The 13,091-nt window shown below is 47.7% G+C and overlaps 1 protein-coding gene and 1 pseudogene across 1 annotated transcript in view; one reads left to right on the top strand and one right to left on the bottom strand.

Annotated features, from left to right (window-relative positions):
* The window catches only part of TMEM242 (transmembrane protein 242), a 31,047-nt gene extending 23,302 nt beyond the window's left edge, over positions 1 to 7,745 (top strand). Inside the window, exon 4 of the mRNA XM_006882756.1 lies at positions 7,647 to 7,745. Coding sequence (XP_006882818.1) covers positions 7,647 to 7,745 — 99 coding nt within the window. The remainder of the gene's footprint in view (positions 1 to 7,646) is intronic.
* Positions 7,746 to 10,483: 2,738 nt separating this feature from the next.
* Positions 10,484 to 10,948, bottom strand: LOC102854489 (annotated as a pseudogene).
* Positions 10,949 to 13,091: the final 2,143 nt, after the last annotated feature.

The following is a 13,091-nucleotide window of genomic DNA, read 5'->3' as shown; positions in this document are numbered from 1 at the left end:
TCTGTTAACTGAAATATATCAATTGGTATACCATCTATTCCTGGAGCCTTATTTTTGGCCATGTCCTTCAAAGCAGCCTGAACTTCTTCTTTTATATATATATGTATATGTATATATATATGTATATATATACACACACACACACATATACATATATATACGTATACATATACACACACATATATATACACACACACACATATATATATACATATATATGAATGATTTTATAATACACAATGTACATTAATGGAACACAATGTATATGAATTATTAAATGCAAACCAATAAAAAAAGGGTCTGAGGCCCTAAGCTTTCTCTGTTGACTTTCTAAGGACTTTTTTAAAATTTTATTAATTTTAATGAACATTTACAGAGATTTTGGGTTTTCATTCATTCACTGTTGCACTGTTTTCTCCACTCTCATCCCCAGTTCATTCTTCTTTTTTCCCTCCTTGTAAGTCTGTTTTAATTGTCCAATTGCCACAGTGCTTGTCAAAGCCAGTTCTGATTAATCTCCTTTGTCAGTGATTAATCTCCTTTGTCAGTGTGTCCTTTGCCATTCCCTATCACTCCTCCCTGAGAGAGACTTCACCTCTAAGGACATTCTTACTCTCTGATATGCAGAAAGCTTTAGCTTTGTATTTAGGAATTTTTGGTAATTAAGAGGTTTTGCTTAGGTAAGTGACCAATTAGTTATCGCCATAACTTGGGAAATTCAGTTGTCATCCTATGCCTGAGGAAAACAGCCTTGGTCAGTAATGTTAAACAGAAGTGGCCTAGGTCCACACATTCAAGAAGTAGTTGATGTCATCGTCCTCTGTAAACGCAGAGAGGCTGAAAGCCATGTCTGTCAAATAAGCCTTGACCTGTTTTCCATGAATCCAGGGTGCAGCGCGTCATCTAACGGCCAACCTAGAGCAGAGCAGGACGCGCGCTGGTCCCTCTGTGGGTACACAGCGACATCTGCTGGCCGGAAAGGGAACAAGCTGAACCCCCAGATTTTATTAGTTGTTGTCAAGCTCCTGGGACCCCAACTCTGCAGAGTAGAGCTGTGCCCCGGGGCTTTTCAGGGCTGTGACTTCTGGGGAGCAGATGCCCAGGCATGCCTTGAGGGCACGTGGGTTGGTGTGAGCCACCACCTTCTGAGCTGGTCTTTGAGTGCTTTGCCATCTGTTCTGGGGCAGTAGACTCTGGTGTGCTGGGCGTGATAAGGGCCGGGTAGGGCAGACTTCAGAGCTGCTATGCATGGGGTCGCTATGAGTCGTACTCAACTCGACAGCACGGAGCATCAACCAGCCAGGACTCTCTAAACTCTCGCTGTCTCTTAAAACTATTTGCGATCTGCTCTCTGTTCATTCATAATTATTGTGGGATTTCATTTGTTTTATATAGCGATTTATCATTTGATGAGCTGTTTCCAGGAAGAGAGCTCGTGGAACATTCCTGCCAGCTGACCGGAGCCGGTCAGTCCATCCACCAGCCTGCCCAGAAATCATTGAGGGTTCCCACCCTCCTGCCCACTCCACCCTCAGCCTGCCCACCCTGACCAGCCTGCAGGCCAGGGAGCAGGCTCGTGTTTCTACAAACTGGGTTGTCGTACTTTGATTATCACTGAGCTTGCATTGACTTTACCACAGTGACACAACTGGGGGGAGCAAGGAGCGTTTTCTATTTATGATCTCCTAGCCACTCCCTGGGAGAAAGATGGGCAGCCTCCCCCCGTGCGTATAAAGCATCTGAAAACCCGCTGGAGGGTCCGTGGTCCCACTCTGTGGTACTCGGTAACAGCCATGGAGCTGGAAAGAACTCTGATGGCATAGTGTGGGGTGTGTTGGGCTGCTAACCAAAAGGCCAGCAGTTCAAATCCACCTACCAGCCACTCCTCCAGAAAATATATTTGTTGTCATTGTTCCCAGATTAGAGCCTCGGGATCCATTAGGTGTGCTTATACCTCACGACTCCTGAGTCCCTGAGAGCTGACGTGAGTCAGCAGCAACTAAGTGTGATGCAGCTGTGCAAGAGCACATCCCGGTGCAGGGACGTGCAGGCCCGGTGGGCGCCCCTGGGGCAGCGGAGAGCCTTGTTTCACCAGGGTGCTGGACTTCTGTGTAGAGTGCATGGAAAGATTGCAGTGCTGCCTGGTAATGCCCTCACTGTCAAAGCAAGAGAAAAAGTGCATGCCCCTTTCAGTACTTTATGTGTGATTCAAGAGCTGTGATTTCTTCACCTGCTTACCTTTTGTTGTTACTGATACCTCGTTAAGGATTTCCGAAAGTGGCGTGTGTATTTATGCTTAGACTACCTTGGTTTTGTTCCCCCATTTAGAAGGAGGGACAGTTAGTGTGTATATTATCCTAGACTGACGTGGTGTCTCCAGAGCCAGTGTTTAAGCTTTTGACTGCTCACAGAAAGGTTGGCAGATCTGACTGGTACAGGAGGAGATTGTCCCTCCTTCCCCGGCAAAGCATCTGGTGGATTCGAACCGTGCGCATCTGGGATTGTAGTTATTATGTGCTTTTGAGTTGGAAACGATTCATCGTTGACCCTCCAGCAGATTGTCAGAGGCAGTAAACCCCGTGGGAAGAGATTGTCCATCTGTCTCTCACAGAGCAGCTGGTGGCTTTGGGCTGGCAGCACAGCTCTTTACCCAGTGTTGTTGTTGTCGTGTGTCGGAGCTCCCTTCTCTGACATTAGCTTATTTTATTTCCTCAGCCCTTACTGCAAAATGATAGTTTAGCATCATTTTCTTCTTCTGTCTTCCCAGAAAAAAGTTTAAAACCTAATTCAGTAGAGACCCTGTTTATCTTGTCTATTGTAACTTGTAGCAATACCAGTCACATAATAGATCTGTAAATATTTGTTGAATGAAATGTGTTTCCCCTTCATTCAGGAATAATGTCCGTGTTGATTGGTAGGGCTTCTGAGCCCTGCCCTTCTCAGACCCTTGAGTGGCCTCCTTTGGTTTAAAACCACAATTTATATTTTATGATTTTACAAATAGCAAAGAATACTTTATAAATAACTGTTCATTTAATGCTCTACTTCCATGCTTCTGAGTTTGTAGCCTATTTTCACCTATATTATCTAGGATCAGCTTGTACTGTTAATTAACACTGCATTTAACACCACTTTCATTTCAACTTTTAAAAATTTATTTAGCAAATCAAGAGATTTGTAGCCTCATTTTTTTTTTCCCCACATTTTCTAAAGAACAAAATATCTTATAGGATAAAAATATGCTCTCCGCCGGTACCTGGTTTTTTTTTTGTTGTGTGCCTGTTGTTATTTGGTGTTGTCGAGTCGACCACTACTCCTTAGCGACCCTGTGAACAGCGGACCTGAACCTTGAACCTGTCCTGTCCTGTGCCATCTTCATCATCTCTCATAGGCTTGAGCCCATTGTCATAGTCACTGTCAATCCATGTGACCAATTTTTTTAAAAAAGAACAAAACAAATGTGACTTTGTTTTGTACTTTAACTTGGTAAAGAATTGGCTTTGAAAATAGTTTAAAAATCTTTCAGCTTATCCACAGTTTTCTTTTCAATTTATGCATTGAGTTTGCTGCCCCAGAAGTCTTTCTCCAGATTGTCAGCCGAACTTTTCACCTTTCAGTCCTGCAGATCCATTGCCCGAGTGGATTCTGATTCCCTGCGACCCAGTGCGTTCCAGAGCAGAGCTGTGCCCTCTGATTATTGTTAATTGTTAGGTCCCTTCGAGTCGCCTGGACTCTTAGTGACCTTGTGAGCCTATGAAAGGACCTAACCTTGCCCTGATCTGTGCCATCCTCATCCCCAATACACTTGAGCCCGTTGTTACAGTCACTGTGTCAGTACCTCTGGCTGAGGGGCTTCCTCTCTTTCTCTGACCCTCCACCTTTCGCAGATGATGTCCTTCTCCAAGGACTGGCCCCTCCTGACAACAGGCCCAAAGTGTATGAGATGAAGTTTCATCATCCCTCATTGCACTGCCTCCCAACAGACTAGTTCATTCTCTTGGCCGTCTGTGGGGGTTCACTGCTCTCCTCCAGCAGCACAGCTCAGAGGCATTGCTGCTTCCTCTCATCCTCCTTCTGTCCTTCATCGTCCACCTGTCAGATGGATAGCGTGGAATGTGTGTCAGTTCTGACTGCTGAACACAACAGCAGTCCTTTGTTCTTGTTCGGCAGGCATTTCAAGTCCTCTTCTCTTTCAGGAAGCAAGGTTGTGTCATTTGCATAACACAGATTGTTGGTGAGTCTTCTGCAAACCTGATGCCACACTTTTCTTTGAATCTTTACAGAAGCAAACTGGCAGGGCTTCTGTATTGCGAGGGACTGCTTAGTCCTCAGTTGTGTCCTTTTCTGTAGTTGTTTAGTCATTCTCTCCTACCATCACTTTTACTGTATCCCTAGAACAGAAGCTGTTCTCTGAACAGGATGTGCTGGTGAATTGACAAGAGTTCTTAATGTACTGGTGTTAAGCGCTGTAACTGCTTCTGACTCATAGTGATCCCACAGCCAGGAGAACGAGGCTCATGCTGGGTCCTGGGCGGCCCTTACGGACACTCATGAACACGGCTGTTTGGACCCGCTGTGGCCTGTGTGTCAGTACACCCCATGAGGGCCTGTTTTTTGCTGAGCTTTTCTCGGCAAAAAACTGGTCCTTTCTGATAACGTGCCCCAAGGTTGTGAGAAAGGCTCCCCATCCTCTTTTCTAAGAAACCTACCTCCTGCATGTCTTCTATGTTTAGTCTGCTAGTGGTTCATGGTATATTCTGTATCAGACACCATCATCCAAAGATGTAAATTCTTCCTTTATGTTCGTTATTGTCACACGATCATGTGTACTCTCAGAAAGCTCATTGCCATTGAGTTGGACCTTTCAGTGAGTTTCCCAAGGCTGTAAATCGCCTGAGAGGAGTTTACCCATCTTCCTCCAACAGAGCCCCTGTGGATTCAAAGCACCAGAGAGACACCACCTTTTTTTTTCTTCTTTTTTTTTTTATTGGGAAAAACATATTGGGGGTACAAGGAGGTGAGGGTTGGGGGCAGAAGGGTGAGGATGGGCCAGGATGCAGCTGCAGAGCTGCACAGTTTGGTCGGTGGGGGGAGCAGGTGAAGGAAATGATGAGGGTCCAGTGGGGACCAGATGTTACAGAGGAATGACAAGCATTTTCCAATAGTAATTAAACCAACTGTCTTATTGATTTGGGAATTGGATGCTGACTCTCTGGCTTCCTCATGCTGAACAGGGGTGTAGATGTAAAGGGGGGAAGGGGGGACGCTTTATCACCTTACTGGTGGTCTTAGGTTAAAGCTGCTTGCCTTCTTGTTCTGTTAGAAGATATTTTCCTGTCATTTGCTCCCCTCTGGACTGCAAAGTGTTTTCCCAGGTGGGTCCAGTGGGGATGGCTGGTTGAACCCAGAGGCTCCATCCTCCTTTGCTTCCTTAGCTGTCAGTTGTATTTCCTTTTTGTCACTGGCACTGGGTTCAGGGTCAATTCTGGAGTAAAACTCAGAGTTAAGGTTACCTATAGGAAAGGGAGCAAACCTAGAGAGAACAAACTTGTGAGTTACAAATAGAAGGGCTTTGAGGGTGTTGCTTTCAGGTTTACTGGGGGGGAGGGTGGCAGAAGGTGGCCTAGGTAACATTCTCTGGATACCCTAGACATTCTTTTTTTTCCCCCCTTCCCCTCCCAGGGGTCAGATGGCACAATCTGGGGACTGAGGAGCTCACCCTGAGGGCTGCGACAGCTCGCCCCGAGCCAGGGGTCGAGGGCCGTGACGGCTTGCCCTGAGCCGGGGGCCGAGGACAGCCCGCCCCAGGCAGAGGGTCGCGATGGCTCGTGAGACACCACCTTTTACATCAGCAGTGCAACTCCCTATAGACTAGACTTGATCACCAGGCCTCCCGCCAGGGAGAGAGGGGGGTCACCGGAGATAGTGGGTCTGAAGAAGTAGATAATGCTTGAGGGGATTGGAGGAGACTTAAGCCAGCATGTTGTTGTTGTTGTTGTGTACTGTTGAGTTGGAACCAACCCATAGCTGACCCTCCAGTGGGTTTTCAGAGGCAGTTAATCACATGGGAGGAGATTGCCCATCTTTCTCCCATGGAGCAACTGGTGGCCTCAGACTGCAAGCCTTCAGAATTGCAACACAGCTTCTTGCCACTAGGCCACCAGAGCGTGGATTAGGAGGCAGATAGAGCTGGAGGGAGAGTTGGGTGACCTGACAGCCACCATCTGTGGCTTATAGGTGGGCTGTGGTCTTCACCCCTAAATCATGTGCCCAGTGCTGTAGTGGTACCCTATGTTTTGGACAGAGACCCAGAGGTAGGTTTTCAACTCAAGTAAAGATCTCAAAGAAAGTCTCAGGGAGCTAACTTCTGTATTGGGCGTTCTGTCTTGAGTGGATCCAGGTCGTGAGAAAGATATGTGTCTTCATCTTCCTCAAAGTGTTCCACTTTGTCCTGAGATTTACAGTAAGACAAAGTTCCTTTGGGGTGCTTTTATTTTGACAGTGTTATTTTCCCTCAAAATTGATTGGCTTGTGGCTAAGATGAAAACCTAAAGAGGCACTTCTCAGATTGTATTTCTGAAGAGGTTGAAACTGTAGAAAGAAGAAAAAGCTAATCACTTTTATGACCATAAATTTTGTCCTCGAGACCTTTTATCTTGAAGCTTTTCTCTCAGAGTTAAAAGGACAAGCAGAGGAAAGAGATACTGCTGACCTTGGGGAAGGCATTTCAGGGGATGACTAGCATTAAAGACACTAATTATCAAAAGTACATTAGATAGTACATTGATAGGAAACTTCCAGAAATTCTCCTTAAAGTACTGAAACAATAAGGATGTCACTTTAAAGACCGAGGTGCACCTGCCCCACGCCATGGTATTTTCCGTCATAGGCATGAAATAACTCTCTTAGAAGTGCAGCCAGAATGTTCCGTAGAAGCAAAGACAGTGAGACTTGGTTTTACATCCTTCGGGCATGTTATCAAGAGGGGCCAATCCCTGGGACAGGACATCATTCTTATTCAATTAGAGGGTCAGTAGAAAAGAGGAACACTTTTGAAGAAGGCCTGGAGATAATGGCTATAACAGTGTTCTTTGTAAGCACAGCTGAGTCCGTGCGATGGTGCAGGGAGAGTCAGGCCCCCTCACTGCCACCTAACAACAGCGACAGCAATGCTACAGGGATTTCAAGGCTCCCAGCACATAGGGACACTGGCTCGTCTGCCATCACTGACTTACTCAGTCAGCCAGTTGACTCAACACCTCCCATGTTCTTCTCTTGACTCTCTCCGCCGGCTCCGACAGCTGCTGACTCTGAAAGGCCTGGCTGTGTTCACTTATTCACACACCAGCTACCCTTTCAAACGCACTGGGAGGGCGTACGTGCCATGGAGGCTGACTGCTCAGAAAACGTGGCCGCCCAGATCTGGAGCCGCACTGGAATGAGAGGCATCTGTCATTTCCTTCCCACGCAGCTACGCTGCCATCCAGCTCAGGAGTGGTGTTCACGTGATCAGGCGTCTCTGCTGTGCCCGCCGGCAGGGAGATGCCCACCTGTCTGTCTGCAGGGGTCTCAGCCTCTAGGAGCTGTCACTGGTGACTGTTCACCTTCTTTGAACGTTCAGTAACTTATTTCCTCCTTTCTTGCAGATGAAAGACTTTCGAACTAAAATGCAGTCACTACTTCCAGCGCATCCCGAGAACTCGGAGTCGCCTGTTGAGTGGGAGGAAGCTTTGAGGTCCAAGTGAGACGAGCGTGGACCCCACAGCGGTGTTGCCAGAAAGGCAGCTGCAGAGAGGCCACCACAATGCAGGGACTCGAGGACCCTTGACGCTGCCTCCGTGTCTTCAGCAGCAACCTGGAGCCCCACGGTGTTCACATGGTCTTCACTGGGTTTGTGTGCGCGCACGCGTGTGTGTACACGTGTGAATTACTAAAACAATTTCCCTATGTGAGGAGACGTGGGGTAAAATTGTTTATGGTTGTAACAGTTAAGACCACGTTCTTACCTTGGAGAAAAAGGTTTCTAATAAATGTGTCATGGGAAGTCTTGGTAAACTGTCTCCTGAACCTTGACATGTCTGCTACATGAGTTTCTAGAGTGTTAATTCTAAGTATGTGATTGTCAGAATCAGGAGGGCTTGGGAGCCTTGTGGTGCTGTGAATAAAGTACTTGGCTGGCAGCATAAAGGTCACAGGTTCAAATTCACCATCCACTCCATGGGGCAGTTCTGCTCTGTCCCACAGATCACAGTAGCCAGAGCTGACCTGAGGGCAGTGGGGTTTGTGGAATTTCCCTTTAGAAGATTAGAGTCAGGGGAAAGGGTAAGTCCTGGAGCTAGGAAGTGGGCCCCGAGCTTTTCAGTCACTCGCTGTGCATTTGAGATCTGGGCGGTGAGGAAGGGCAACAGAATTTGATGCCTTTGAGTTTTGGTGTTGGAGGGAGTACTGAATATCCCACAGACTGTCAAAACAGCAAACGTGCAGCCAGGTGACGAAGCTTCAGCTCACATACTTTGGGTGTGTTACTGGGAAGGGTTATTCCTTGGACAGGATCATGCTTGGAAAAAGGAGGGTGGGCGAAAGAGAGGAAGACCCTCAACCAAGTGACTGAAGTGACGGGCTGAAGAGATGATGAGGATGGACAGGGCAGGGCAGGGGTCAGATCTGTTGTTTATAGGGTCCCAATGAGTCATACGCGACTCAACAGCCCCTGACAACAGGACGTGGGCAGCAACGGGAAGGGGGCACGGCTCTGGTGTCCTGACTGCAGTCTTGGCTTCGCAACTGGTCACCTGCTGGGCCACCACAAGGTGTGTGACTCCTGGCACTCAGGCCATGAAGCCAGTCTCCTGTCCTGGTAGCTTGAAAAGGTGTGGGCCAGCTGACAGTGGTGCAGAGGAAGCGCATGGCTGTACAGGGGCCTTTATGACAAGGTGGCTTCCAGGTCCCCAAGTGCTAATGGACTGTCTGCCCATTTGCCTCAGCCGTCCAAGAGGAAATCGCCGAGTTACCTGGGTGGTAATCCTCAGTACCTGAGCATTACCTGAGGACTGAGAGGAAATAGTTTTTCATACACACCCACACTCATCCCAGTGAAACTGCGGCTGTTAAAACTCAACGTACAGGTTAAAAGCGATAGATGATAGGGTATTATGGTTATCACAAGAGTCCAGAATGAAGGTTGCATAGTGGAGTGTACTCGGGGCGGGGGCATAGGGGTGGCAGGCGGGGGGTTATATACCAGTGAAAGAATTTTTCTATTACTTTTCAAAGAGAAGAGCGAACTGGAGGGGAGGGGTGGGCAGGGAGAAAAGTGCAACAGTGAATGAATGGAAATCCAAAATCTCTATAAATGTTAATGAAAATTAGTAAAACAAAAAAGAACTCGACCTCACGTGTCTGCAGGATCTCTTGCAAACCATGTGGAGGCCCTGCTCTCCATGCAAGTATGTTTAGTTGTGATTAAATAATTTTTGGAGAAGAGAAATAATATATCAGAATGTCCAGAGATAAAACTTCTGGCTCAATTTCTTTATAATTGCTTAGGTTCTAATTAGTCAACCATCAGGTTTAATCAAGCACATTTGGAATTTACTTGTTACAATGAAACCTTTACAATCTAAGGACAATTGTAAATGCGATGTCAAGTGCATGATATATTATTTTCCCCCAGAAGCCTCCTCAGTTTAGCTTGCTGCTCCTTGCTTCTTCCCTCTTGACCCACACCCACCGCCACCAGACTCTGTGCCTGCCAGCCAACTCTGAAATCGAAGGTTAACATGAAGAGTTTCCACATCCATACTGTCCTGAGATTCTTCAGAGACAGCAGTGAGAGAGAGGTTCCTCGCATCCAGTCTTAGGCAAGGAGAGAATGAGAAGATGGTAAAGGACTTTCTCAAGAAAAAAATAACGGCATGGGCACGTGCACACATACACACATTATCCCCAGTACTGCAAAGAAAAGACAAGTGGACAGGTGATTTGAGACCAGCAGGTAGTTTAGATATATCGGGGTGCACTGTGTTCTTCACTTGAGCTGAGATTTCAGAAAGGAGGGCTAAGGGGGTGCAAGAATCCACACCCCATCAAGACGCCCCCTGGTGAAAGGTTCTCTGATCTTTCCAGCCAGCTTCTTTCGCTGCTTACAGCAGAGGGACAAGAAGGAGAGAGGAGTCGGGGGCAGTTGTTAGCCCAGGGCTCTGCTCTGGCAAGCTCCTCTATTTCTTTGACCCATCACTGCCTCACTTCCAGCCTGATCTTTTTGGCCTCTTAAAGAAGAGTTCCAGCTAAGGTAGGATGAGCAGTTAAGAGACCAGGAAGAATGCGACTGGGAGTCACTGCCTGGAGACTGGAATCTTGTATTCTTCAGAAGATGGCTGGGAAATTCTTCCCTCCACTGTGTAGAACCTTCTTTCCCTCTTCATTTGAGGTGCCCAGATGTCTGACAGTGGGATCTTCACTCAGCTCCTCTAGAGGTACACGTTCAAACAGAGGGTGCCCTTCATAATGGGTGCACATCCAGTTGTGTAGCTCCAGCACATTGGTTATGGTGTATACCAGGCCCCCTGCTCTCAGCACGTAGGCGTATTCTGCCAGTAGTGTGGGACTGATGAATTGTCACCTGTGCTTTGTCCTCTTGAAATGTGGGTCCAGGAAGAGGAAGAATATTTTCGTCAGCTAACAGGCCACCATAGCCACAGCCTATGTCTGCAAACTCCACTTGGGCCTGAGGTCTCTTTCTTATCCTTTGGGTCATCATGGCTCTTGATTTCGGGTCAGTGGAGCAAAAAACTTGGTATAGTTCAGGCCAGTCCATTTCCTCTGGCTTCACAGGGTAGTGCAGCGTATGGTCCGCCATGGGGTTGGAGTGTGCACGTTGCCGGTAGTAGCGCTTCTGGGGCTACGAGGCCTCTGCTCCGGTAGCACCTTTGGGCTCAGCTCCCGCCATGATCCACAGTCCGGCAGTACTTGTCTTTTAAAGAAGGCAAAGACATGTCCTCTGTCTCTCAGACCACCCTCAGGACAGGGCTTGCCCCCTGGGGCTCGGGGACGTTGGGGAGCAGACTGCCTCATCTTTCTAAGCTGCTGGCCTCTGATGAGCGCTTAACCTCTGCAGCATCAGGATTCCAAAGTGGTTTCTAATTTTTTTATATTCTTAGGCCATTTTGGAGAACGTAGGATCTACTTTCTTTTCCTTTTTAACAAACAGATGCTGCCCTGGATGTACACACGCAGTTGTGCCAAGAAATCTGGAGGACAGACAGCTGATCAACTGACTGGAAGAGATATTTGTTCCCATTCCAAAGAAAGGTGACACTACAGAGTACGGAAGTTATCGATTATCATTAATATCATGTGCAAGCAAGATTCTGCTGAAAATTATCCAAAAACGACTGGAGCAGTACATCAACAGAGAACTGCCAGATCTAGGGATATTATGGCTAATGTCAGATGGATCTTGGCTGAAAGCAGGGAGTACCAGAGGAATGTCTGTGTTTCATTGACTGCAAAGGAATATTTGACTGTGTGGACCGTAACAAACTGTGGCTGACTCTGAGAAGAATGGGAATCCCAGAACATTTGATTTTGCTTATGGGAAACTTATGCTTAGACCAGGAGGCAGTCAACAGAACAAGAAGACACTGCATGGTTCAAAATCAGGAAAGGGTGTGCCAGGCATATGTTCTGTCTCCATACCTTTACATTCTATAGGCAGAACAGATTATTTGGGAGGAGGGAAGGGGGAAGGGGGGCTGTATGAGGAGGAATGTGGCATCAGAATTGGAGGAAGGTTCATCAACAACCTGCATTATGCAGATGACACAACCAGGCTTGCTGAAACTGAGGAGGACCTGAAGCACTTGCTGCAGAAGGTCAAGGACTGCAGCCTTCAATATGGATTGAAGCTCAACATCAAGAAAACAAAGATTCTCACCACTGCTGATTGGCAGCATCAGTATGGATGGTGAAGAGATTGTCAACAGCTTTAGCTTGCTTGGCTCCTCAGTCAACACTTGTGGTACCAACAGTCAGGAAATCAGACAAATTGCATTGGGAAACTTGGCTGTCAGGGACCTCTCCAGAGTACTGAAGAGCAACAATATCAGGCTGGAGACTAAGGTGTGTCTGATCCAGGCCTAGTCTTTGCAATTGCTGGATAATGACTAGAGATGATAGAGAATTGATGCCTTTGAGCTGTGGAGCTGGAGAAGAGTTGAATATACCATGGACTGCCAGGAGAACAAGGTTTGTCCTAGAGAGAGTGAAGCCGGAATGCTCCTTGGAGTCATGGATTCTGAGGCTTCGTCTAACATACTTTGGGCATGTTGTGAGAAGGGACCAGTCCTTGGAGAAGGACATTATGCTTGGGAGGGTGGAGGGATGGCACAAGAGGGGAAGACCCTGGATGAGATGGATCAATTCAGTCATTGGAATGATGAGGGTAGGTGTGTCAGGGACTGTAAAGTTGACACAAGATAGAGCAGGGTTTAGGGCTGTTGTACATAGGGTCGCTATGAGTTGCAAGTGACTCAACAGCACATAAAAACAACAAAATTTTGAAATAACTAAAATTGGACCTGAAATACAAGGTGATAAATGCTGGCTCTGAGCACTGATGGGGGAGCAGTGTCGGGCACTACGTGGGCACCTTGATGACCACCTTCTATCCACCAAGCTCAGAGCACCTGGGTCACCTTCCATGTAGGCACTCAGTTCCCACAGGTCTGGCAAAGAGGGTGTGAGTCCACAGTCCCCCACAGCTCCCTGTGCCCCAGCCACATGCTGGTACACGGGGTTGTACCGCCGAGCCACAGTCACCCACAATGTCCCATGCCCTGCCCACACTAGGGTCCAGAGCCCCCCATAGCTCCCTGTGCCAGGGCCGCATTCTAGGACAGCACGCCTGAGACACAGTCCTCATAGTTCCTTGTGTTCAGGTCACATGCCAGGGCAACGCCCCTGAGACAGTCCCCACAGCTCCCTGTGCCTAGGTTGCATGCCAGGGGCACCCCTAAGCCACAGTCCCCACAGCTCCGTATGCCCACATCACATGCCAGGGGCACCCCCTAGTCAGTCCCCACAGCTCCCCA

The sequence above is a fragment of the Elephantulus edwardii genome, unplaced genomic scaffold, assembly GCF_000299155.1.
Source record: "Elephantulus edwardii isolate Elephantulus edwardi_28Jun2011 unplaced genomic scaffold, EleEdw1.0 scaffold00024, whole genome shotgun sequence".
In the NCBI taxonomy this organism is placed as follows: domain Eukaryota; kingdom Metazoa; phylum Chordata; class Mammalia; order Macroscelidea; family Macroscelididae; genus Elephantulus; species Elephantulus edwardii.
This window is presented reverse-complemented; position numbering and strand designations above follow the sequence as displayed.